Source organism: Astatotilapia calliptera, chromosome 19 (genome assembly GCF_900246225.1).
Source record: "Astatotilapia calliptera chromosome 19, fAstCal1.2, whole genome shotgun sequence".
In the NCBI taxonomy this organism is placed as follows: Eukaryota; Metazoa; Chordata; class Actinopteri; order Cichliformes; family Cichlidae; genus Astatotilapia; species Astatotilapia calliptera.
Genome location: NC_039320.1, coordinates 16,762,665 through 16,784,258, shown reverse-complemented (window position 1 = coordinate 16,784,258; position 21,594 = coordinate 16,762,665). Strand labels below are relative to the sequence as shown.

General features: G+C 41.5%; 3 protein-coding genes across 5 annotated transcripts in view; 1 reads left to right on the top strand and 2 right to left on the bottom strand.

Moving 5' to 3' along the window:
* Positions 1-807: 807 nt before the first annotated feature.
* On the bottom strand, positions 808-14,740 carry tulp4b (TUB like protein 4b). The gene is made up of 16 exons (XM_026152575.1): positions 14,657-14,740; positions 13,766-14,046; positions 11,682-11,951; positions 11,066-11,194; positions 10,742-10,903; positions 10,390-10,570; positions 10,189-10,296; positions 9,927-10,093; positions 9,344-9,568; positions 8,849-9,083; positions 8,278-8,401; positions 8,010-8,154; positions 6,782-6,875; positions 6,547-6,690; positions 3,012-6,442; positions 808-2,785 (listed from the first exon to the last, which is right to left on the bottom strand). Exons 2-16 carry the CDS (start codon positions 13,781-13,783, stop codon positions 2,669-2,671), a joined length of 5,550 nt encoding a protein of 1,849 aa, XP_026008360.1. The 5' UTR covers positions 13,784-14,046; positions 14,657-14,740; the 3' UTR covers positions 808-2,668.
* A 445-nt stretch (positions 14,741-15,185) lies between these two features.
* Positions 15,186-17,320, bottom strand: myct1b (myc target 1b). The gene is made up of 2 exons (XM_026152393.1): positions 17,146-17,320; positions 15,186-16,285 (listed from the first exon to the last, which is right to left on the bottom strand). The coding sequence occupies exons 1-2, from the start codon at positions 17,198-17,200 to the stop codon at positions 15,789-15,791; spliced, it is 552 nt and encodes a 183-aa protein (XP_026008178.1). The 5' UTR covers positions 17,201-17,320; the 3' UTR covers positions 15,186-15,788.
* Positions 17,321-18,952: 1,632 nt separating this feature from the next.
* Positions 18,953-21,594, top strand: part of syne1b (spectrin repeat containing, nuclear envelope 1b) — a 75,263-nt gene continuing 72,621 nt past the window's right edge. For 2 of the 3 annotated variants that reach the window (XM_026152610.1, XM_026152611.1), the window contains exon 1: positions 20,093-20,326. In XM_026152610.1, coding sequence (XP_026008395.1) covers positions 20,260-20,326 — 67 coding nt within the window. In that variant the 5' untranslated portion in view covers positions 20,093-20,259. Of the gene's footprint in view, positions 19,015-20,092; positions 20,327-21,594 lie in introns of those variants that run through there. The other variant, XM_026152602.1, reaches the window with a different exon arrangement.

Genomic DNA, 21,594 nt, shown 5'->3' with positions numbered 1-21,594 from the left:
CCCTCCGCAGTTTGACATATTAAACTGCTATTTTATTGGAAACTCGAATTGTAATAGTCGTCGCACAATTAAAGTAGAAACTCAATGAATGTTTTTTTTATGATGGCCAAACAAAGTTTTAACAAAAAATGAAAAAAAAATCTATAAATGTAGTTTAAATATATACAAACAAACCTTTATGTTAAGCATCACTTAGGTTTATGCTAAAATCTCCGACTACAGTTGATCTCTGATGCTAATACTGATGAATCTGACAGCAAATTGCTTGTACCTTTTAACATTTTTAAAGACCCCTTTAAAACATAAATATGCGTACTTTTTTAATGCAAACTGTAGCTTAATGCTATTGCCTACAACAATGACTATAACCACAACTATAATGTATTTTAAAGGTAAGTTGTGTTTTTGTTTTAGGCTAGATCCCTATTTACTTAATTTGATGGAGCTTATCAAAGCACAACATGGAGGTTACTCCTTGGCCTCTCAGCAAGAACATCCTGGGTTTGAAGCCACTAGCCGGGAACCCTTCTGTGTGGAGTTTCCATATGCTCTATGTCTTTCTCCCTCAGTCCAGGTTTTTCCCTCAGTCCAAAGACATGCGTTTTAGATTAATTAGTGATTCTCTGCGAAATGTAATGTAAATGTAAAAGTAAATAAACAAATTTAAATGTTTTATATCTACAATTGCATTAATATTTCTCTCACATTTAATGGAAAGTGAAGAGGGGTCTTTTGCAATCACTTCCATTGCATTAGTTAGTAAAAGATCTAATATGAAAAGAAATAAAATAAAAACAACAAAAAACATTTTGGAACCATAGATTTTTATTCCATTTTGGCCAGCTTATAGGTCCCCAGAAAACCTACAGTCATATTTTTCTTTTCATCACAAAATAAGAGAAAAACAATCAGGCAGCAAACCATTCGGTTATTAGGCAGTATTGCTGATAATAACTGACACGCACTGTTGCTAAAATCTCTGAAGCTGCACTGAATAAAAAAAGCTGAAATGAAAACATCTGCACCAAATGTTCTGTAACTTTTTGCAAAATACTTTCCAGTTAAAATAAACTTCTAAAAACAAGTGACAGATTTCCAGATATGATCACATTTTTTTCTTTATACAATAGCACCAAATCTACATGAATCTGACTCCCACTAACGGGTCATCTCTAGCAACTTATGAGTATGTTGTAGTTAATAGCTCTGCATGTTTATGCTCTCATTCTTTTTTCTGTAACATCAACAAAAAAACCCAAAAAAAACCCCAACTCAAGGTGCAATGTTAAAGCAAAGGTGAAATACAAAATTATTCAAATTAGCAACATACACACATATTTTTCTAAGCACATAATAATGTTAGGTCACTAAATACACAGCGCAAGCAGCATTACATTTTCTTTTGCAAGTACGACATTAAGTTCTGTGTAGGTAGCATTATTGCACACAAGCTCTATCTAAAGCAGCACTGGTTTCCAAAATAGGCAAACTACTGTACTTCACATTCAAATGCAGAATTCAAGTAGCATCATAAACACCCAGTGGAAACAAAACAGAGCCAACCAAGTGAATTTGATTGAAAAGATCTTAATCGTTACTGTGTAGATTTATTCTGGGTGACATGAGATCTACATGACATCATTTTCTGCTAATTTTCTAGCAGGCATCCTTTCAGCCAAATGCCTTTGGCTAGATATGGCACCCATAGACTTACTGTACACGATTACTGACAACTGTATCCACAATAGTTGATTCTGAAATCAACAAGGAAATAGAGAATAATGTTTCTTCAATCGAAATGTGTTTCAATTTACAAGTGGAAAAATGAACACACCGTCAGGTGTTGAATGGGTTGAATGTACAGAGGCCAAAATAATACGATTAACTATGTTCATTGCAGCACTTCATGGAAGTAGCATGAAGAGAAAATATATAAACTATGGCAAACTGTACTCAACTTTTCATGTTGCAGCTACCAAATTTATATATCCCTCTATTGCATGTTCAGCAAATTGAACATAATGTTGAAGACATTCAACTGAAAAAAATTCCAAATGAGATTATAAATAAATGTAATTAAATACCTATAAGTGTGATATAATAAAACTGTATAATATATCTACTTATTTCTTAATACGGATTTAAAATAGTGCAGCCTTTATATAACACACGGTATGGCTTAGTGAACGTGTATATAAATTTTGAATGCCACTTCAGACTTATATATTTGCTGTGCTTATTTCTTTATAAACACGACAAGGTTATTAATTTGCAGTTCGATAGCGAGATAATGTGTTTGATACTACAGATGGCACTAAACCTCCAGACAGCTTTTAAAAGTCACTGCAACATAAGTTAGTTAGGTTTGTTTTCTTTAATCTAATATATACCATATCATAATAATTATAATACTTTGACTACATGACTACATTTAATATATGAACTAGAAATTATGGATTCACTTAAATCTCTTTCATCAACACCAACCTGGAGTGACTTTGCCCTAAACACACTGATTGTAAATTGCCTCCATGTGCAAGACTAGCTTGTACATATATTAATCTCTTCTAAGTAAAACAGGACATTTTCTCCATCGTAGCCCCACACGTTGGAAGGTAAGACCACTCAGCTCTGTTGAGTTAGTGCACAGCAACACCAAATGACCTTTTCACTTCAGCCTCTGAGTCACATTTGCCAAGGCAACAGCAAATGCTTGCACGGCTGAGAAAGGATACTGGAAATCCAAGATATAAGCATTTCCATCTATCCGCCCAAACTGCATCACCTAAAAAATTGTAGAAGAAGAAGATATTTCAGAAAGAAAGCAGTAACCAAAACATAAGCATCGTGAAGCTGCTTTTTTTAAAGCTAAAGCCCAAAGATGTACAAGATGATGTCACACGTGTTTGGTGTTTTTGCTTTAAGGGCTGAAGCAAAAATAGAAAAATAGAAACCCCTGTGAGATGAAAAGACAAATCATTTTTAAATTCACTAATGTTGCTTATCATTACCTGTCTACCATCCAGTTCGATCTGAAAATTCTTTGCTGACTCCTGGGTGACTCGACCTCCAAAGTCAAGCTGGTACACCTGGGTGGCCTCATTCCACAGTGGCTGTTTGTTGGCCATAACGTACACAAACCCTTGGCTGCCTAAACTACGGTCCTCCCTTTCATTTGCCTTGCGACACTTTATCTCCTCCAGCTCACTTGCCATACGCATGCTGCGCTTGTTCTTCCAGCTCTTCTTACTACTCTGGTTCTGGTTCATTAGCTCATCACCGCTAATGAAGAGCTCTGGCTCACTCTCTGAGCTATCCTGAAACTCATTCGTGGTCCTGTTCATTTTCTTTGTTTTATTAAGTTGTTCTCTCTGCCCCTTTGGCTTCTTTTTCTCTCTGCTACCAAGCCTCGGGCTCGCAATGAGAGTGTTGAAATCAGACAGTGCACGCCCTTCCTTTCTGGATTTGCCCTCAGACACAGTGGGCATGTTGGCCTCCTCTGCCCGGCTGTCAAGCCTTTTGCGGCTCTTCTTGTTGAAGCGCTCTGACTCTTGTGGGACAGGGCTTTCATTTAAGGATGATGGCTCTGGAAAGTTATTGGCAGATTCTGCGAGATCTTCTGTGGCACTTTTGGATGGTGGCAACTCGGTAGGTGGGGGAGGAGGGGGAAGAGGAGGTGGGGGAGGTGGTGCAGTAGGAGGAGGCGGGGACAGTATTGGCTTCTCCAAAATCTGGTGAGTTTTGGTTGGGAGTGGAGGCGCGGGAGGATCTTGCATGGGCGGTGGGCAGGGGTAAGGGTTCCAAGGGTGGAGGCTGACCGGGTGCAGTTGGAGTCCGGCACATGAGCTTGCTCCTGGGTACAGAGGAGGGAGAGGACAGCAGGCCAAGTTGGCCAGATTTGGGGGGTAGCCCGGTGGCAAGACCAAATTGGGGTCCTGCTGAGCAAAAGGGACAGGAGCGACCACTTCATTTGGAGAACACTGTTGCGGAGGGTTTTGCAAAGTCTGAAGTGGGGGTCCACTGTGACCCACCCCTGGAGGAAAGGGTGACAGGGATATCTGGTAACCTGATGGAAAAGTAAGAGTGCTTGTGCTCGGACTGGTTGGAGGTTTAGTTGTGAGGACAAAGGGAAGCCGAGTCACATCAAGGTGCTGAGCTTGACTGATAATAAGGGGAGGCGGTTTATGAGGTGGGGGAGCTAACATTGTTTGATCCGGGGTGAGCCAGAAATCTTCTGTGGCGGAGGTGTCCCACTGGTAAGGCGGAGGGCGTTTTACTGTCAAACTGACATCACCAAGAGTCAGCTGACGTACTGATTTTTCAAGGTGACACTGCTGATTTAAAGTCTCGTCCTCAGTAAATGCAGAGTTAACATACACTGTTCTGTCCCGACTGTTGTCAACGCCACCCAGTAGACTGTAAGATGACTGAGATGCCATTGGAGAGGCATTTTTGGAGTGCACTATAATGGTACTGTGATGCGCACCTTTCCCTGATGGGAAGTCCTGCCTCACCACCGTTCCACCTGCAATACCACTACTGGTAGTTCCACCTCCACTGACACTAACACTGGTGCTGCTGCTGTTACTACTGCACTGTGTGCATGTGTATAAGGCAGTGGGCACCCTCTGCTGGTAGGAAAGGGCTAATGCACTGTTGATTTTAGCTTTAGTCGGTAGTGTCCTTGAGCTGTCCATCATCTGTGGCACTTTGAGGCCCACATCCCTTCGTTCACGACGTAGAGTGGCATGAATGAGGCTGCTATCAATTCTCTGGGGAGGAGGAAGTGTAGCTGTTACCTGATTGGCTGGATCAGGGTAAGGAGGGGGGTCTCCACTTGGTATTGTGTATCGAGGGACAGAAAGACGACTTAATGTTGCTGAACTGTATGGAAGCTGAATTTTTTTATTCTCTGAGGAAGTGACTTTGAGGGTAGCTGAGCCCCCAATGCTGTGCACAGCGTATGCATTCTGGTTGCGAATGAGGCGCCTTCGTGGCCGACACACCTCCTCCACATTGCCACTGCTGTCAAAGGTCGTGATCCTTTCATACCCAAGAGGTGTTGGGTACTGTAAGGTGACAGGATGAAGCAAAAATTCATCCTTTTTCAGGCAGGGGTCCGGTGCCAGGATACTTGGGCTGTCACAGTTTGTGATGAGAGTTTGAGGAGGAGCAGCAGCTGAAGCTGCTGCTGCAGACACTACAGTCCCAGGGTACGGAGGAGGGGGATTTATTTTCCTCATCTGAATCTCTACAGACCCATCTGTATCGTTAAAGGAGGGAGGTAATGTACGTGGCAGACTTGGCTTCAGAGTGTGTCCATGGTCTCCCCTGTCGAGCCCTGGCTCAGTGGTGGGAGGTGGCATCTGGGGAAGAAGATGAATCTGTTGCAAGGAAATGGTTGGATAGCCAGATGGAGGAGGGGGCAATGACATTTGGATCTTCAGTTGCTGCTGCATTTGTTGATGCTGCCTCTGCATTTGTTGATGCTGCTGCTGGATCTGCTGATGCTGCTGCTGGAGCTGCTGCTGCTGCTGCCTCATCTCTTGGATCTGTTGTCGGATTTGCTGCTGCTGCTGTTGCATCTGCTGCTGCTGCTGCTGCATTTGCTCGTGCTGCATCTGCATCTGCTGCTGCTGCTGTTGGATCTGCTGTTGCTGAAGCTGTTGGTTCGTCACTTGCTGTTGCGCTTGTTGCATTTGTTGATGTTGCTGAACTTGGTGTTGCTGATGTTGCTGTTGTTGATGTAGCGTCTGCTGGTGGTGCAGCTGCTGTAGTTGCTGATGCTGCTGCAGCTGCTGTGACTGGGATGGGTGATGGTGTTGCTGTTGCTGCTGTTGCCCCTGCTGGTGGTGCAGCTGCTGTAGCTGCTGGTGTTGCTGCTGCTGCAGCTGCTGGTGTTGCTGCAGCTGCTGCTGTGATTGGGACGGGTGATGGTGTTGCTGTTGCTGCAGTTGCCCTTGCTGCTGTTGATGATGGTGCATTTTCTGCTGCTGCTGTGTCTGTATTTGTTGTGACTGTTTAGATGGCTGCTGGCGAGGCTGCTGTGAATGAGAACGCTGTGAATGAGGCTGTGGTGGGAGATGGTGAGGTGGAGGTGGGGGAGGTAAAGTGCCAGGGAGAAGAGGACCCATCTCCAACCCGTTGAAGATCATCTGACCAGGGCTGGTGTATCTAGTTGGCACGGGATATGGTGACGCAACAGCATCCTGACCATGATCAGTGACAGGGACAGAGGCTGCTGCTGCTGCAGCTGCTGCTGCAGCAGTGGCGGTCGGGTTGGTCAGAACATCAAGCTGAATATTCTGATTGGCCAAAAGAGACTGAACCAGACCAATACTCTGAGTTGGGGACATGGCTTGAGCTGGGCTGTGGATGGGAGCAATGGGAATGTTGACTGTACATGGAGGATTGTCTCCAGCCACTCCAGACGGCCCCATCACTATATAAGAAGACAGAGAAGAAGAGTATAAGCGACTTAGGATGATAATAAACTGATGGGCATGCAAACTAATTTATTTGCATCTTTTTGGATTTCCTTTTTACCTGGTAAGTCATCCTCATCCTCGCTGAACACATTGGGGTTGAACACCGGCAGACTCATAAAGTCATGAGAAATCTTTCGCACTTCTGGAAGGTAGATTGTCATCTGTCTCGGTTGCAAATGAAGCAAACTGGTCTTATAGATGACTGAAAAAGAGGAAAATAGAGTTGACTCGAGAAGGAAAAAGAAAGTAACTTTTGAGTAAAGTCATGTATATGTGCTGCTTTTGTTTTTTACCTGCGCCAAGATTCGTGGGGAGGAACGAAGCAAGTCCCACAATTTTGAATTTTGTCCCCCAAATATTAGATGTCACTTGTGCAAGGTAATTGTGCTGTGAGGCAGAAAATTGAAGATAAAGGGGGAAAAGTGAATAATAAGTGTGAAAGCTTTGCTGCTAAGCACATGTGAACCTACTTCCAGCACACTATTGACTGTTATAGTCCATGATAAATAATTAAACTGATGACAGTGCCCCTTCGCTAGTTTTCCCTCCTGATTTTCCCCTGCCCTGCTGCCTGATCATGGAGCAAATGCACACCTACATGTAAGAGATAATCAAGTAAAGAGTGTAATCTGGGTTTAAAAAACTTAAATAGAAGCTAAAGCAGTTAATTATCTGCAGCTTCACAGAGTTAACTACAGCAGAGCAGAGTCCTTAAAGGCTGCACACATCTGCTCACTTGGCACATCAGCAGAAACTTAAATTTGTGTACCTTACTTTAAATGTTGCTGAAGTAGAGACAAGATTAATGTGGACCTAACAATAAATCACAGTCTGTATTTTTCTTTACCTCTGACAGGTGAGCATATATTCTACAGTCAAATCATTTGTTACACAGTGGCCATCATCCGTTTGAGTGCTGAACTTCATCATAGCAGTTGGCTGCCTAAACTAAATGCTTTTCTTCTACCCATGGATGGATGTATTGATAGTTCAGGGGGCTGGAGGCTATCCAAGCTGCCACAGGGCGAGAGGGTACACCCTGGACAGGTCACCAATCTGTTTCAGGGCTAACACAGAGAGACACACAACCATTTGTGCTCACATTCACCAGAATCACCAATTAATCTAACCCCGCTAAATGCATGTCTTTGGACTTCAGAAGGAAGCCAGAGTACCTGGAAAGAGCCCAGAGCATGCAAACACAGAAAGGCCATGGCCAGATGATGGATTTGTGCTGTAAGGCAACAGGGATAACTGGCCTATGCTGCCCTAGATAAACAAATATTTTTCTTTTTTTTAAAGCTTAAATTCAAAGTCAGTATTTCCACTATGGCAGTAACTGTGAGTTTGCCAATCATTAAAGGATCTTAAAGAAATATGGCAGCCCAGTAACAAAGAAAACATATTGTAACATAAGTTTCTGTGAATTACACAGTGATGATAATGCAGGTACTACAGTATTACTAGCTAATGAGCATGAGCTGTAATACTTGGCAGTACATATACTTGGCAGGTCATTACCTCCGTAATTCCATCCATAGAAAACTCACGCCGTGTCAGGCTGGGTGACCGAACGGGAGGCTTCTTTGTTGGTAGGCGTGGTGATCGCTGACCTTCTTGATTGGCACGTGAAAGTTTGGGAGATTTTCTTGATTCCATGTTCAACCTTTGAAACAAAGACACATTTTTACACCTCATAAAATCACTTGGAATGATGAAAAAACATTGCTGGAGAAAATGTGCAGAAAAATAAAAAACATTTATATAACTTCAGACGTGTTTTGGTGACCTGTTTCCGCGAGATAACTTTGGTGACTTCTTCCCGACCCACTCATCGCTCAGCTCAATGTCACTGGAGTCAGAGCAGTTACAGCTGTCGGTGTATGAGATCATGGGATTGACGCAAACTTCCTCTGAAAGAAGCACAGCAAAGAAAAATAAGAAATAAAGTTGAGCTTGAACAAAATATCTACAATACACCAACTAACATGCCATTAGTGGGCAAGCTCTGCATGAATAACATTAAATGTAACACGAGTGCAGCCAGGTCACGATATACTCTATTCCTGTATCAGGCCCCAGACCATGTTGCATCAGAAAACAACACTCATCACCACACTCTGTACTTGTTCTTCCTCAAGGTGAATGACGAGCGCACAGCACAAATATGCACAAAAACAAGGTGCATACAGAATGACCCTGGGCAGGTCTATTTTCTGTTCCACCCCTAATGCATTTTGTGGTTACTTTGGTTCATGACCATTCCAAACTGTGCAGAGTTTTCACTGCAGCTAAAGACAAAATGAATAGCGACTTTTAAAAGATTTAGGTGAAGTGCTTTCTTTCAGGTCTAAACCCACCTGCCTTGCCATCAGTTTTTGGATCCATAATAACAAACTCGGGCCGAAGTTTACTGATGCGCCTTCCTTTGAGAATAGGCACCAGTCCTCCTAAATATTCTAGGTACAGCGTGTAGCAGGGTCCGCCTGCTTCAGGACTGTCCTCAGCTCGCTTCATGGTGCAGTGGAGCCTTTCGTTCCCTGCTGTGGGATAGCTGACAAAGTCGCGGATGTTGTTGGGGTCAGGAATTGGGGGCTAGAACAAAGAAAGGAAGGAGCTGTAAGACTGCTGGACACTCAAATGAAAACATGCCCCTGTCAGCAATTTTCCTTTACTCGCTGTGCAATAAAGTTGGTAAGAAACCTATCTCTGACAGTCACTGCACACTAATGAAACAGGGATCATTGCACTGCAACGGTGTATATGAAAAGCAGTGGTGAAAAGCATCAGTAACACCTGACCATCTGCTGTACCAAAAAAGACCTGATGCAGGATTGCACATTAAACTTTAATACCTTGATGGTGGGGATAAAAGCAGTGGTGACATAAGAGCAGAGAAGCGAGGGCATGTTTAGTTTCCCGACATCTTTCTCCTCTCGCAGGGCGCTGGCAATGCCTTGCTGGCATAAAAGTTGGAGGCTGGCCACCCTGTGCTCCACACGGACCACATAGAGAGCTGGTCCACATGCGAGGAACAGACGGGAATCTCTGTGACCCCAACAAATGGTGGTGATGGGCCTCTGAAAAAGAACCACTGAGAATAAGAAACTTCCTGCAGGCGTCAATAGCAGAGCAGGTTCGCTAGTTTCTGTTTTATGCTACTTCCTATTGTTGACTTAGAGCTGGAACAAAGATTAACACCCTTTAGGTTAGATTACAAAACAAACAATCTACACCCTTGTATCTGGCAAAGTGTCAATCCTAATCTTTGTTGTAGTTTGCTTTCAAGAATGTCTGAGAATGTTTAACAATTGAAAGACAATTTCTACTAATTGGTCCTCACTTGTGTGGATTTCATGAAATATGACACAAGGTTTATGTTTATTATTATAATTTTTTTAAGCAAGACATCTATCCCTTAATTTATGAAGGACTAACCTGCGCCGGTGTCTCCAAAGTGTAGATGTGTTCACCTTGGACATTATAAAACTTAACAAGGGCATTCCTCATGATGGATGCACAAGCTGAGTCAGAAGGGAGCCCATGTCTCTCCATGCCAGCCACAGCCAGGAGGTCTCCCTGGGAGCACCACTGGGCCTCGACGTCTTTGGTGTAAAGAAAAAAGGGTATTTACTTCACATGATTAACAGTATATATCACTAAAGTTGCAAATTAACATACTTATGTTCAGAGTTCATACCTTTAAGCCCTGAGCGAATTATACTAGGAGAGAGGTCATCATAGTTATTCATCAAACTGATATCTCCTGATAAGAAGGTGACAGTCAACAGAGGCTTAACTCGCCGCACTTGGAGGAAGAAAGAAAAGTACACATGTGAGTCTTCCTCAGGCAACACTTTTAACTAAGTTACATGAGCCGAAGGGCAAACCGGTTTAGTACCTAAAGGCAGAATATTGTCATCGGAGTCTGTGTCGCTCTCCGTGCTGTCCTCGACTAGGAAATCGGGGCAATTCCAAGACATGCTCACAATCCCATCAGACTCGTGTAACAGAACATGGGCAAGCATCCTTCCGTGACAGTCCATCACAATTACCTGACCATCTGCTGTTCCAAACAACACCTGAGGGGACATTGCACATTAAACTTTAATAGTTGATTAGATAAACAAACAAACCCATTTCACTCACTCACTTCAAGATTATGACATTATTCCACAACACCTTTACATTTTTGAATTATACGTAATTGTAATTATCTTTTATGTAGTACAAATTCAGCCAAACATAGGTACCTGCTGATCGTCAGGGGTCCAGATGCCACAGGTGATCTGGCTCTCCAGATTAATCTCAGAGGACCAGTGTCTTTGACCGCTGACCGAGCCGACTAACACAAACCCATCTCTGTATGCAATGAGGGCTTGAGTGCCATCATGGGACCAAGTGAAGTCACTCACCTAATTTAAAGATTTGTATCATTAGTGTAATTACACAAGAGGTCAGCGCCAAGAAGATAGAGCCTTTCTGTTGCATCAGTTGGAGTACAAGGGTGTTAAATACCATAAAGATGGAAAACAAAGCAATTTTAGCTCATATTTGCAAAAAAAATTCATGTCTACCTGGGCTCCTCTGTCATTCACTAACTCCACAGACCATCTTCCTTCATACTGAATCCACACAAATATACCTCCTTCCATATCGCAAGTGGCCAGCTTCTGGAAGGGTTCATTCCAGCGCACCAAGACAACCTGCAAATACCCCAAACACCATCAGCTTTTTTTCACTAGCAGAGGAACATTCATCGATATAAAAGCTAATGTAGTTCAAAGAAAAATCAACTTACAGAGAGGAAAAAAATAATGTAAATGTGTCTAAATATTAATGGCACACAATATTGAAAATGCACTCTGTTCATATAGCATTTTAATTTATTTAAATGTAATAAAAATTAGCATTTCAGCGAGATGAATCATTTTACAAAGTATGCTAATGCATAGTCTCTGTAAATATAGTGTGCATTTAACCCAATTTAGTTCTGTAATATGCAGGATTGTTTTGTTTTAATTTATTTATTCAAACAGTAATTTCTTGATTTTACTCTGCTGTTGCAAAAGTTCCTTTACGAGTGGGCTGGATCAGTAATAAGATCATTGTTTTAGTTGTGTAAAATGAAAGAGCAGAGGTCAAATTCTTATTTATACATTCAACTCATTGCAAAAAAAGAGAAAATCCCACCTCGCTGTTGTGTCCTCGCAGGTTAAAATTGATTCTCTGAGGTGTACTTCTATCCCTCCTGCAGTGACTCGATGTAAACGTCACCCCAACGACTCCTCTCCCATTCCCTGTGGCGAGCCAACCCTCCTCATAGTACCGTCTCCGGCACACTGGCTTGTCCTTCTCACTCTTGGGGACCCGGCCTTTCCACGAGAGGCAGAGGATGTTGGAGTCGCTGCAGAGGATGGGACCATGTTCCACGGCGGCCAACATCCCTACTGATTGACCAGGCTGGCAAGCGAAACAAAGAAAGAGAGTTTCAAATAACACCATGCTTTCAATTGTAATAAAGCTAGATAATGAACGTTTTCAGTTTATGTCAGTGTGTGACTCTGCATTTACTTAAAACTGCCTTTTCAGTGAAGCTCAGGGCATTCTGGTATGAACACTGTCATGGTCAACAGGAAGCTCGGCTGTGGTTACTAATGTAAAATATGAAATAGTTTAGATTAAAAGCTTATTGACCTTTGAAACACAAGATGACAGAACAATCTCAATACAAGATCCAAGCTTTCCTGATGCTTCCAGTCATATCATACAATCTTAATGGGCAGTTGCTGTTTGCCCGGTACAAATTTCCTTCTTTTCTGAGCACTTCTGGACCTTGGCAGTTCATTCAAAGGCCTTTTTAGGGTGGAGTTTAATCAAAGCAGCTACAAAGATTGAACTTTCAACATCAGCTTTAAGGGTGATTTTGGAAAGAAGTCTTTAATGTAAAGAGAGAAAAAACGGATTTTCAATATATACAAAGATAAACAAGGGGCTAGTGCAGGGGTGGGCAATCTCAGTCCACGAGGGCCGGTGTCCCTGCAGGTTTTAGATCTCACCTGAATCACATGATTAGTTCGTTACCAGGCCTCTGGGGAACTTCAGGACATGTTGAGGGGCTAATTTAGCCATTTAAATCAGCTGTGTTGGTTCGAGGACACATCTAAAACCTGCAGGGACACCGGCCCTCGTGGACTGAGATTGCCCACCCCTGGGCTAGTGATATAATCACAAATATGGTGAGACTTTTCTGTATAAAAATAAAAACACAGCTTTGTGTATGTTCCTTTTACACAGAGATCATCAAGATGAGTCACCTATGTTATCAAGTTATGAGCAGAGAGTTGGTTCAGCTTTAAAATGTTGCCTCCCAGAGGCGTAAATTTGCACGTTAAGAGAAAACCCCTGAAAAAACACCCAATTAACGAATTCATGGATATCAGTGGGCATCATCTTCCTGAGCTTATGTGCAGGTACCAGACTGGCGAGTGAAACCAGGCACTTACATCATTTACAGGTTCTTTGATAAATTCCATCCTAATGATTTTCATTTGTGAACAGACTTTACGCAAGTACACAAGTGAATCACCAAATGTGCTCTGACACCAGTAAAATCACGATGTCTGCTGCTCATAGTGTTCTAGCTGTTATTCTATTATTCACTGTCCGTGGAGTGGCTCCAGGATTTGTCTCTAGATTACATCATCACGACAGTCTGTGTTTTATTTCTTCATATTCAAACTGAAAATGAGAGGAGGACTAGACGAAACATGTGAATTGCAATTTAGGGCACAAATATGTAAACCACAGTGTATTTTTAAATCCTGTCTCCACAACGTAGGTTAGACACATTTCATTTTTGGGTGCATTCATTTTGCAACCTTCCTACTCATTTGGATTTACATGAAAATGTCTGAAAGAGCTCACTCACATAGATATCGTAAAGATTTCCCACATTAGCCCTGGAGGACCTTTAAAATGCTATTTTAACTCTTTTAGGTCCCCGTAGTAGCTTTTAAACAATGCTATTCTATAATACTAATTTCACTGAACACAATGTTTTACAAGTACGACAGAAACAAATCTAGTCTGGTTTGCTTTTAGTTTTTGGGTGTCTCTTCTGCAATTTAAAATCAAGATCTGTTTATGAACGGTTTAGATCCTACGTGGTATCGTCTAGCACACTACATAATAGGTAATAGCATTTTATAATATGGCTAATTAAAGTGAAAAATGACATTCAAGTTAGTCTGGCAGCACATAAATATAAAAAATACCTCATAGTTCCTGGACATGTTGAGTCAAAATTCCTCCATTGAAGGTGTCCATATTTCCATTCAGATGGTGCACTGGAGGGTAGTGGCTGCTCTGCTCTTGATACTTACAATAAAATCTACGGGGAAGTAAAATGCATCATACAGCCAAATGGTGTCCAGCTCTACATTCACCCAAATCAAGCAGCTCTACGCTCCAGAGTTTGCCATTAAATGACTTGAGGCTTCTGTGCCAGTAGCCCATCCCATGTCTTCCTGATGTGGCTCCAGAGAGTTGTGCAATCCTGTTGCAGTGAAGATGAAAAAAAGAGGAAAAGAGGAATTTTGTTATTCAACAAGTAAGGTAATCAGAGAGAGAAAGAGAGAGAGAGAGGTGGTTTTTGCTTTAAATAGCATCCTTGTCATTCAGTGCATCAACCTTGAAATTCACAGTGTTTCTCAGTCTCTATGCAACAGCAACACTGCATTGGAGACCAAGGCACTCGCAGTCTCCATGGGTACTGATACTGTCTGTTCCTTTCCACCACAGCAGCAGCAGCAGCAGCCAGGCAAGCATAAGAACTAAAATGCCCAATATTTTACACGAAGCAGACCCAAAACATATCATAGTGTAGCTAACAATAATATAATTGCATCTTATGACTCAAACTCAGGTTTGAGACTTTAGCACCCGATTACAGTCGAAATAAATTACCCATCCTTTCCTTTATAAAGGTCTCCCACTACATGACACATTACATCAAATGATTTTCCCATTCAAAGGCGTCTCACCGCATGCAGTAGTCTGAATGATTAAGCGCTTACGAGACAAAAACAAACTGCGGTGGTAAATGAATGTATTCATTTATAAAAGCGACTGTGGGGAGAAAAATATATCCTATATGTTGTACGTACCTGACACCGCTGTAATCACGTACTAATCCAAATGTAGTCGGCGCACAGTGCGGTAGTGTTGCCAGGCACTTTTCCGCTGGCGCACTTTGGGGTTGTGGCTTTAACGCGGGTTGCCATGAGGCAGGTAGCACGTAAAATAGACCAATGTTTTCAAGTTAGTACAAAATAAAAGCGTCAACACCCATGATAATCGTCTTAACAAGCGCTGGAGGTGACTATGTGCAGTTCATTTAGGTATCTTATGACATGGAGGCTCGTCCACCGGCTGTTAGCATATAATAAACATTAGATTCAACACTGCACTTCAAAAGCGTGTATCCTTCATGATGGCAACCCCACAAGGCGCACCCGATATTTGCGACGTAAGTTGAGGCGACATTCTTGACACAACACCTTGATTTTATGCGTGCGCTGGTAACCCACTGTCCCACCTTTCTGCCTCATGATCAGCATCACAAACAAGAGACACGAATTTCATTAAATTCACATGCGTGTGAATTCTATAACAACAGATTCAGACATTTAAAAATAATTATTTTTGTTCTTTATTGGCTCTCATGGACACACAATCAGGGGCAGAATCTGCTCTCAGACCCTTTAAAAACAAACAACAACAACAACAACAAAAAGAAAACAAACACAATTGGTAGTTTACAGGTTATGAGAGGTCATGTTACAATTAACCAGTTTAAAGAAAATCACCCACTGACTGTTTTTGATAATTAACTAATCAGTGAACCACTTCCAAGCTAAAGCGAAAACAGCTCCCCCAATCTTCCTCGGTGTGCAAATGTGCCTCTTGTGTCCGTTTATAGGTCATCACAAATGGATATGTAACATTTAGAGAAGACAAAATAAGATGGCCATTATTATTTTGTCATTTGCTGATATTTTATGAAAAAAAGTGAATTACAGGGAAAATAATGTGCAAATGTATCAATTATGGAAACTGCAACACTTATTCGTGTCTTTAAACAAAAGCTGAGCTAACACTTCATGTCTCTAACCCCTTCACACTGCTTCAAAGTGAATCGTGCACAGACAGCTGTCCCTTTAAAAACAACGTAAAGCCAGAAAGTCTATTGTTATCCACCGAACTGCTTCAGTTCTTGTTGTATTTATGTGGAGTTTTTCAGGTGCAAGTCTCTTCAAAGGCATGGATAACAGTGTCATATGCAGGAGGGGGCGTCTGCGAGGGTAGAAAACCTTTAAGCCCATTGTTGCCCAGCCAGAAGGAATGCCTCTTGTTTGACACAAGCGATGCTGAATCAGATGAGTTTGAAGGCGCTGCATCCTCAGACACCTGGGTGTCATCTCCCATATCTAGGGCAGGCCTGCTCTTCTTGGGCAGTGGGCGAAACGTGGATGTCTCTGCACCTGGCTTACTCCCCAGGGGGCCAACTGGCTCGAGAGAGGGCTGTCTGTAGACGCTCAAAAAAGTGCTTCGGTACAGGCCCAGCTGGCTGCTCGTGGCATCGTTTGTTTGTGAAGCGCCAGATTTCTTTTTGGAGTGCCTGGTGATCCTGGCTGTAGCCCGGCGCCTGGATGCCCAGGTCAGCAGAACGTAGATCAAAGCACCCAGCAGCAGGCCCACAAGCACAGATAAACAGAAGGCTAGAATCATATCGCCTGGAAACAGAGAAATCATGCAAAGTCTCAGAAAAGGGACTGCAGAGGGATAAAAAAAAATGGCTGGAAATATTTAGTTTAGAGGGAGATAGGATGGATTGTGTTGTTCTCATAATGGGTAAATTATATATCCAAATGGTAGTTTCAGGAGAGGAACAGCTAAGATCTTAGAGTTGTTTTGAAATATTCCTCCGGTGTATTGATTTATTGTTTCTGGAAAACGCTATACTGGGCTACAATGTTACATAAAACCTTACATCATACCTGGTGTGTGGGTTTTTTAGTCTGTGTAGTGTCAGTGTGATGAAGTGCAAACAGACCATTTCATTTATGTCAAATGTATAAAAGATTTACTCAACATTTCCATCGTCATTCTTGTCCAGAAACAATGGAAACTTTTAAAATCACATACTAAAATTGGACAGCCGCATAGAAAGCAATTCATATGTTATGTAAGACATCAAGACAGCTATGGCAAACAAAGCCTATCACAGATAAAAACATGTTCTACTATAGAAGAAAATATAAGAAACTCAAAGGGGGTATTTTAAGTGCTGTATACTTGCTGTTCTGACTCTGTCTGCAGTAAAGAATTGCATCCAAGATACTTGAATAGTACTGAAGTAGCAGCAGGACTCTATTTTGGCCCCAGACCATTCAGTACTTGTTTGACTGATCCAAAAATAATGTGCATTTTAGTATTTTCTAGTGATCTAATTTTGGATTGCAGGTTTTTTACTGCGAGACTGTATGTGTTGAATCAAGTGAAGAACTATCACATCTATATTTTAAAATACAAAACTTTGTACTTTTACACAGTGTAGGCTACAGCTTTGGGAAAGAAATGCAGATACACTCACCCAGATTGAATGATTTGTCTATTTCCAAAGAGGGATCCGTTTTATTTTGTGCCATTATTCCACTATGAGCCCAGTTCTAGATTCCACACAGACGGAGAAACACTGAGCTTTTTCCAAGACAGACTTTTTGCTTTTTCCCCCCTACAGTGTTTGCTGTGGCGGAAACTTTGCTGTCATGCTTCCTTCCCTCTCTGTCTTTAAAATTAGCAAATGCATTGCTTATCTGTGTGGGACATAACACAGGGAAACAAGCTCGTTTCCTTTTACATCATTTCCTTACGATCAATACTTTTTAACGAGCCATTATTGACACTTTTTTTTACATTTAAAAAGCAGGCCATGTTTAAGAGATCTATTACTTATGTAACAATTTTATTCAGATCATTCAGTATCATATAGAAAGTTTTTCATGGATTTTCAGGCAAGTCAGAATAAATAGTCTTTCCTCATATGCCTGAGAAAGTTTTCAAGTGTCTTGACAAGGTTCTGGATAATGAAAACCTAACCATCCGCTTAAGAGTCTGCAGGGTATCAAGCTCTGAGTCTCTGTGGGGATTTCCTTCAATTGTTGCTGTGTTCCCACTTCATTCCTGCCCTAAGAGCTTTCAGGCCAAAAGCACAGCCTGAACCACAGCTCTCTGGAGCTCAGCACGTCTTTGTATTTTTGTGTTCCTCTGTTTTGTTTTCTAAGGTTTCGTTTCAAGCTTTCATTTAGTTAAAACGTGTTGTTTCTAGGTAAATGAGCTGATGCTCGTTTGTAAGACTGTCATGTCACAGAAAATTCCAGTAGGTGACGCCAGAGTAGTTGTAATGAGTTTTATTTCGAGCACTTGGTTTGCACATAGGGTTTGAAACATATTAAGGTATGATAGTGTACAGACTTGCTTTCCTTTAGGGGACAAACAACTTTGGCAAGCAATGGTTCGTGCAAGTCTCTAGAGAATAAAGATAAATTTAAATTTAGCACAAATGTGTGTTTGGTCGATTATTTCTTTGTAGTGACAATGATTCTTGGCTGTAGTGGGTGTCTGCTCTAAGCATGCCACGTTTAGGAAAACTTCAAGGTGGTGTTCCGCAAAATTTAGACATAAACACAAATTAATTTCTTTACTTTGATTGCTAAGTTTAAGTAATGAGCTCTGTGTGTGTTTGTATCATGAATTAAATGTAATACATGTAAACCAATACATGCTCATGCTTTAAGCTTGTAAATGTTAATAAGCAGCCCTTTTGTAGAGCAGAAGTGATTAAACAGTCTACTGAGGTCCCTCTAAAGGTTCACGCTGGAGGAGGATTTTTTTTTTAACAATCTGGCAACCTGAAAATAGCTCTAGTAGCATATAAAGCAAAGCACATTAAATATTAATAAAGTAATTAATTACAGATTACAGATGATCTTTAATAGCCTTGTTTATTGATGTGCATGCACTGTATTAAACCACCACAGTGTGTTTCTTTCATTTATGCCATTTACCATTTACCATATTTGCTAAACATTTTAAAATGTTATCACTTTGCCATCAAAAGTAATTTATATTTAAAGGGCTATATACCCGGGAATCATCTGTGTTCTGCAGAAAAACAAACCCATTGTTCCTATTAATTAACAAACAAACAAATAGATTAGAATAGAATAGGAATGACAGGAGCTTGACCACACTTTCCCGAACCCTCCTCCTGCAGCGTGTGGTGCAGCTTGTTGCCAGCAGTTTGCCGCTCAGCTTCTTGCGGTCGCGAACTTATTGGCGGCTGCAGCGCTTCACGCCACCATGTTTCATTTTCAGAGTTACCAATGGCAACGAGGCAACACACGCGCAGCACACAGGCACTTCCCCTGTGAAGTTACTGTGCTCTTCAGTGCTCAATGCGGTAAGATGAAATGTCAAGAAGCTGCTGCAGATTTCTTGATTGTTTTTGTTTCATTCATTTATCCTCCTGTTTAATTACCTGTATTTTGTGCGCTCGGGCGTTTTCGTGCTCGGTCTTGTGTGTGTTGCTTCTGTAATGTTAGTAACTTCCTCTCTTGTCGAACTCGCACATGCACATACATCAGATAGCTCTACAGCTCTGCTACTTTGATAGACACTAGTTAAGAGTAAAGTAACTTGCCTGTAGGATTAGTAACGCATGGGAGCTTTGGATCCAAAGCTTGGTGTCCAGCTAAATTCAGAATTTACTTGAGCTAATCTTAATTTACATTTCCTCAGTCGACAGTTTAACTTCCTTTTTTGTTTTAAAAAAAACTTTGCTTTAGATAAATGAAAGCATCAGCCAAGGAGAAACCGTTTTTAGCCGTTATATCTAAATCTGTATCTATGACTTCCTGCCAGTTTCTAAGTGCAGTCAAATTCAGTCAAATGTCTTCATAGTCTGTAGCTTACCTATCATGTAAGCAAATATTTGACTGTTAGACTGTGTCATCATCCCCCCCCCCCCCCCCATTTGTAACACCTGTAGTCTTATAGGATCCTATATATGCATTTTCTTGAGAGTCAGAAAAGCACAAGTGTCACTAATACCATAAACCATGGCTCTCTTGTCCTTATACGTGTGCCCTCCTGGCTGTGATGCAATAATATGTTTAGTTATCTGTGAAAACATAGGAAACTAAATGCAATCAAGTATTATTTTGAATGAATTTGCCTGTCTCAAAGGATACTTGAATGATATTAAGGAGTAAATAGCACTTAGAGATGAGTTACTGTTGATCACAATCATTTACTGACTGATCTGTTGCAAATATCTATCTTATTAAGACCACTAAGAACTTAAAAGTAACTAACTAACAGGCTCTTGTGAAAGAAATCTTTGGAGACGTTTCATCTTTTAGGTTTTAAGTAGAACAATACAGCAAAATAATTCTGTTCAGTCTCAAGTGATATACCTTTCTGTCCAAGGCGGTGAATGGAAGAAGTGCCTCTATTGGACAGTAGACCTGCTTGTCCCTTCATGAAACCTGAGATTCAATTGGGCCTTCTCCTGCAGTGAAATTAGAAAGAAGCAGAGAGGAGGAGGGAGGAGCAGAGGGGATGTCCCACACGGGACAGTTGTGAAGGATCTTTTGCTCTCAGCATCAGTGACACCACCTTGTCATTACAGCTGCAAGGAGACAACATGGCTTCTCCGAGGCAGCCAGGTCGATCGTCTGTGGACATAGCTAATGTGATGCAGAGACTGCAGGGTAAGTGGCACTCTTTTGCTCAGCTGGTTTACGGACACAACATCCTCTGCTCCTGCACTGCTGCACTGTAATATTGTGCTGATTCAAAGTCTGGCTGCACGCCCATCTGAAGTTTGCCAACATTTGCAATCCAGGATGCTCACACATGCAGGCTTACATTTATACATGCTCACACACTTACAAAGTAGTATGTGAGCATGTGTGCTTACAGTTAGTAAACCTACTCTTAAAATAAATTTCTTGGCACTCTGCAAACTGTGTTGCCGGTTGATTTAAATAGTTTTAAAATGCCCAAAGTTTGCACTATAACATATGTGTTTCAGTACAAAGTTACACTACACTGCAGCTGACTTGTTCTCAAGCATTTGTAGGTTTTGAAAGCATAACAGAATCACACATTTGGCTAATTTGATATAGTGTGCACATGGTCCCTTTTGTCCAAGGCTTTTTTTCCAGGTAGTACGTAATCACATTTAGAGCATCAAGAAAAAATAATGTCGATTCCTGCAAATCTTGTGACCACACTACAAGAAGACATAGTGCGTTGTTTGGTGACCCAGACTGGGTAATTAAGAAGTTATTTGGAGGAACACAATTTGATTTATTTTGTGAATACGGTGAAATAAAGCACATGATTCATTTTCTTTTATCAGTTTGTCTTCACATCTTCACGTTAGATTTCATGTGAGTATTAGTAGGTCAAACTCTTAGTAAAGAGGCACACATTTTGACATCATGTCATGTCAAGTAGCATCAAGTCTTGTCACCAATGCAGAGAACGCTGTGCTTCTTAAGTGCTAGAATGCTATTTAGTCAGAAAAGTTCTTTCAGTGAACTGATTTTTGCTCTTTAGTTGTAGGTTATTTTGGTTGTTGTTTATTTTTTGAGACAAGATAATGATTGCAAGAAACATTTAATCTCCCTCGAGTCTTGATAGGAGATACTGAATCGTAACAACAGTGCCTACACAAGTGCACAGACAATGCACTGAACAAGACTAAAACCTGACACCCTTTCTGTCCTTGGTAAGAGAATAGGTCGATAACGCGAGTCTCTTTTTGTTGGCGTCCCCCTTTTGTTACAAGGGCATTAGGCCACAACCATCATTTCACAAGTCTGGTCAAGTCTGGCACAGGTTTAGTTGTATTTCAGATATACAGTATACTAGGAAATTTCACACCTTATGGCGTGTCGCCATAGATACTGTTATGAAAGGTTTGTCTGTGGTTGTGCCAGTGCTGCCCAGTTCCTGCTGCAGAGAAACCTCA